This window comes from Ruditapes philippinarum, unplaced genomic scaffold (assembly GCF_026571515.1).
Source record: "Ruditapes philippinarum isolate M1 unplaced genomic scaffold, ASM2657151v2 ctg13106_1_1_1_1, whole genome shotgun sequence".
NCBI lineage: Eukaryota > Metazoa > Mollusca > Bivalvia > Venerida > Veneridae > Ruditapes > Ruditapes philippinarum.
Genome location: NW_026854632.1, coordinates 15,779 through 18,932, shown reverse-complemented (window position 1 = coordinate 18,932; position 3,154 = coordinate 15,779). Strand labels below are relative to the sequence as shown.

Sequence of the window (3,154 nt, the reverse complement as noted above, 5' to 3'; positions counted from 1 at the left end):
TTTTATGATAGGGCCTTTAATTTTTAAGTTGTTGTCCTGATCAACTAGTATGGCATGTACGAGGGTTGTCCAAAAAATTCGTGCACTGCAGTTATTATCGTGTGAGTTTTTGATAGAAAAACATTAATTATATATCACTTGAAGGGGAGATATATCTTAAAGAAGAAAACAAAAGAAAAAAACATGTAACCGATATGTCCTGAAAACGAATCGTCATACAGTTACCTTGGTAACGTAATACCGGCGCATGACAAAAAATACGGTTAGTTCATTACTTTGATGCATCACGGTATTCTTTAAACACTACATATTAACGTTAAAATTCAAGGAAAAGTGTGTGTACGTATTCCTAACGTGACTAAAAAATATGGCGTCATTTGCCCTTTTGTAACAGTCGTAAACAAAAATTTGTGTGCGGTCGTCAATACTGTAATTACGTGAAAATGTCAGTCGCTAAACGTCTGGTAATACGGACGATCATTAAAATTGATGCAAATATTGGTAAATCACCAACAGATACCTACAAAGAACTTAAAAGGGCAAGCGGGACAAGTTCAGTGTCACGAAGGCTGGTTTTTAAATGGCACAAACGCTCTGTGGAAGAGAAAGAGAGTCGGTAGACGATGACAACCAGTAAGACAGACGTCCGTCCGTAATGCCGGCGCATGTGACGAGGGTTGTCCAATATATTCCTGCAGTGGTGGAATATGCTGCATGTACGTTGCATAAAAAAAAATAAAAACTACACAATACTTTTCATCAATCATTCCTCTATTGACAGTAAAACAAATTATAACATAAATATATAATACCACTTTATATTTACAAGCAACAAACAATACAATTACAGTAATGAACTAACCCAATTTTTTGTCTTGCGCCGGTATTACGTTACTAAGGTAACTCAATGATCATTCTTTTACACGACACGCCGGTTACTCGGCTTTTTCTTTTGTTTTCTTATTTGAGACAGATTTCTCTTTCAAGTGATATATAATTCTTTTGTTTTTATTAATAACTCTCACGACAATAACTGCAGTGCACGAATTTTTTGGACAACCCTCGTATATCATACTGTTTGCAATTGTGTGAAATGATTTTATTAGTCTATTCAATCTGACTAATATAAAGTTCGGATTTATACTTATTTCTTGCATGTAGCGTTATTTAGAGCTTATTTAATCAGCCTGTTAATATATTGTAAAATAAACATAATACGTAACTAAACATGATCTTCTCTACAACCAGTTTTAACTAATCTTTATATCCACATACACTACATTACCAAGATTAATCATCTATTTAAAAGTTCATATAATCGCTGTAGTGCCTACATATTAACAAAAAAAAGACGTTGACCCGATCATACTGATAGCAGCAATAGCGCCGTAGTCACTGACAGTCTTGTATTGTAAATAGTAGCATGCACGCTACACATCCAAAACAATTCAAGTCAATCATGAGCCACCAAGAATGTTCCATTTATCGAAGATGTTAAGTCTTTAGATAAAGCCAACAACAGATATTTTTAAAAGGGGAGTAACAATAGTTATACTTTTTATAAAACCTGTATTATTTACTTCCCGTTGATAGTGAACTTCTTTGTCTAGCTTTATTGGGATCCATTCCAAGATATTTAAAGAATAAGAAGTCATGCAGATATGGAAACAATACTTTAATAATCAAATCAGTTTAAGTACTTAAACTGTACTTAATATGTGTATATCTATTTGTAAGACTTCGATCAAAAACGATATAAAAATAATGATAAAATTCATTTCAAGCGTAGCAGGGTAGACATATTTCTTGTAACAATTATTTATATTATAGTGTTATTAAACTGTGTCTAATGGTTTTAATTCAAAATTAAAATTTCCTACATAGGCAGAATAATGATGTTTTCTGTTTCACATTTAGTTCATTTAAATAATAAATAGAACATTACAATATTGAGAGGTCGTTTATGACCATTGTAGGCAAAATATCTATCAAACTATCAAACGGTTTATTTTAAAACTTTTACGAACTGGGCTGATTAATTTTAAAAGAACAGGCATATATGTCTGTGTAACCATAAACACATTATCTATTTAAAAGTATCCCCAAAAAAGTATCCCATCTGTAGCTACTAGCGAATATGTATGAAACATCAGTTGTTTGTACCCATACTTGTTCACCTGTCTTCAACATAGCAACAGTGCTCACAGAATTACATGTGTATACATTGTCCAGGTCGTGCAGCGTACTAACAGCTATCGCTTCATCGTCCTTAACTATCTTGTAATGTACAACTTTTGCACCTTGGTTACATAAATGTGCAGAGAAGAAATACAGTCCATCTTGTGATACTGAGAATATTCCAGAAGTTTTGTCGTAACCTTCACCTTCATTCATTAATACGGTATCAAACACGACCTTCACGTTTGCGCCTAAATTGACTTCTGACGACAGGCGAGCATTGAAAGCAATCTTTGGAATGAAGGACTTGTCTGCAAAATATAATAAGAAAAAGGTACAAGTCTTCGGATAACAAAAGTTAGCTCAGAGTTTGATTATAATAACAAAATTTATACAAAATAGATAAATACAGAATCCCTAAAGAAAGCCCAACACGACAAAATTGAAAATGTTGCAGGCTCGGTTTGATTGAGCCTGTTCATGGACGGAACTGGAATGTGCAAGTTACCGTCCACGCTGTTGGACTGTTTTATAAAAAGTCATAATGTAAAAAGGCTTTTCATTCGGATGGTATTCCTGATAATCTTTTATGATGAAATATTTAATTACCTGATAATGCAGTAATCTTCGCCTTTTCTTGTTCAAATGTTTCAGCAAACTTGTTTATTGTTTCGTTGATGTTACGATGAAACTCGTGAATGTTATGTTCAGCATTTTGTACCGTCTGTGTAACGTCGTTCGTTATTGCCAAAACATCATCCTTCGTTTTCTTAATTTCATTTACCATTTGTTCCATTTTAATTTCCATTCGTATCATTTTCTCCAAAAGCTTTTCCTCGTAGTCAAACTTTGAACATGCTTGTTCATTCCTAGCCACAGCCACATGGTGATGGCGTAACAGGACAACATATGCAGACAGATATGAGAGAAAATGCATCTTTCCACTTTGACGATTATACGAAAAGTACGACTATTC

General features: G+C 33.6%; 1 protein-coding gene across 1 annotated transcript; it reads right to left on the bottom strand.

Moving 5' to 3' along the window:
* Positions 1–1,991: 1,991 nt before the first annotated feature.
* On the bottom strand, positions 1,992–3,154 carry LOC132740632 (complement C1q-like protein 3). Its single transcript, XM_060728576.1, has 2 exons — positions 2,788–3,154; positions 1,992–2,489 (listed from the first exon to the last, which is right to left on the bottom strand). The coding sequence occupies exons 1-2, from the start codon at positions 3,113–3,115 to the stop codon at positions 2,083–2,085; spliced, it is 735 nt and encodes a 244-aa protein (XP_060584559.1). The 5' UTR covers positions 3,116–3,154; the 3' UTR covers positions 1,992–2,082.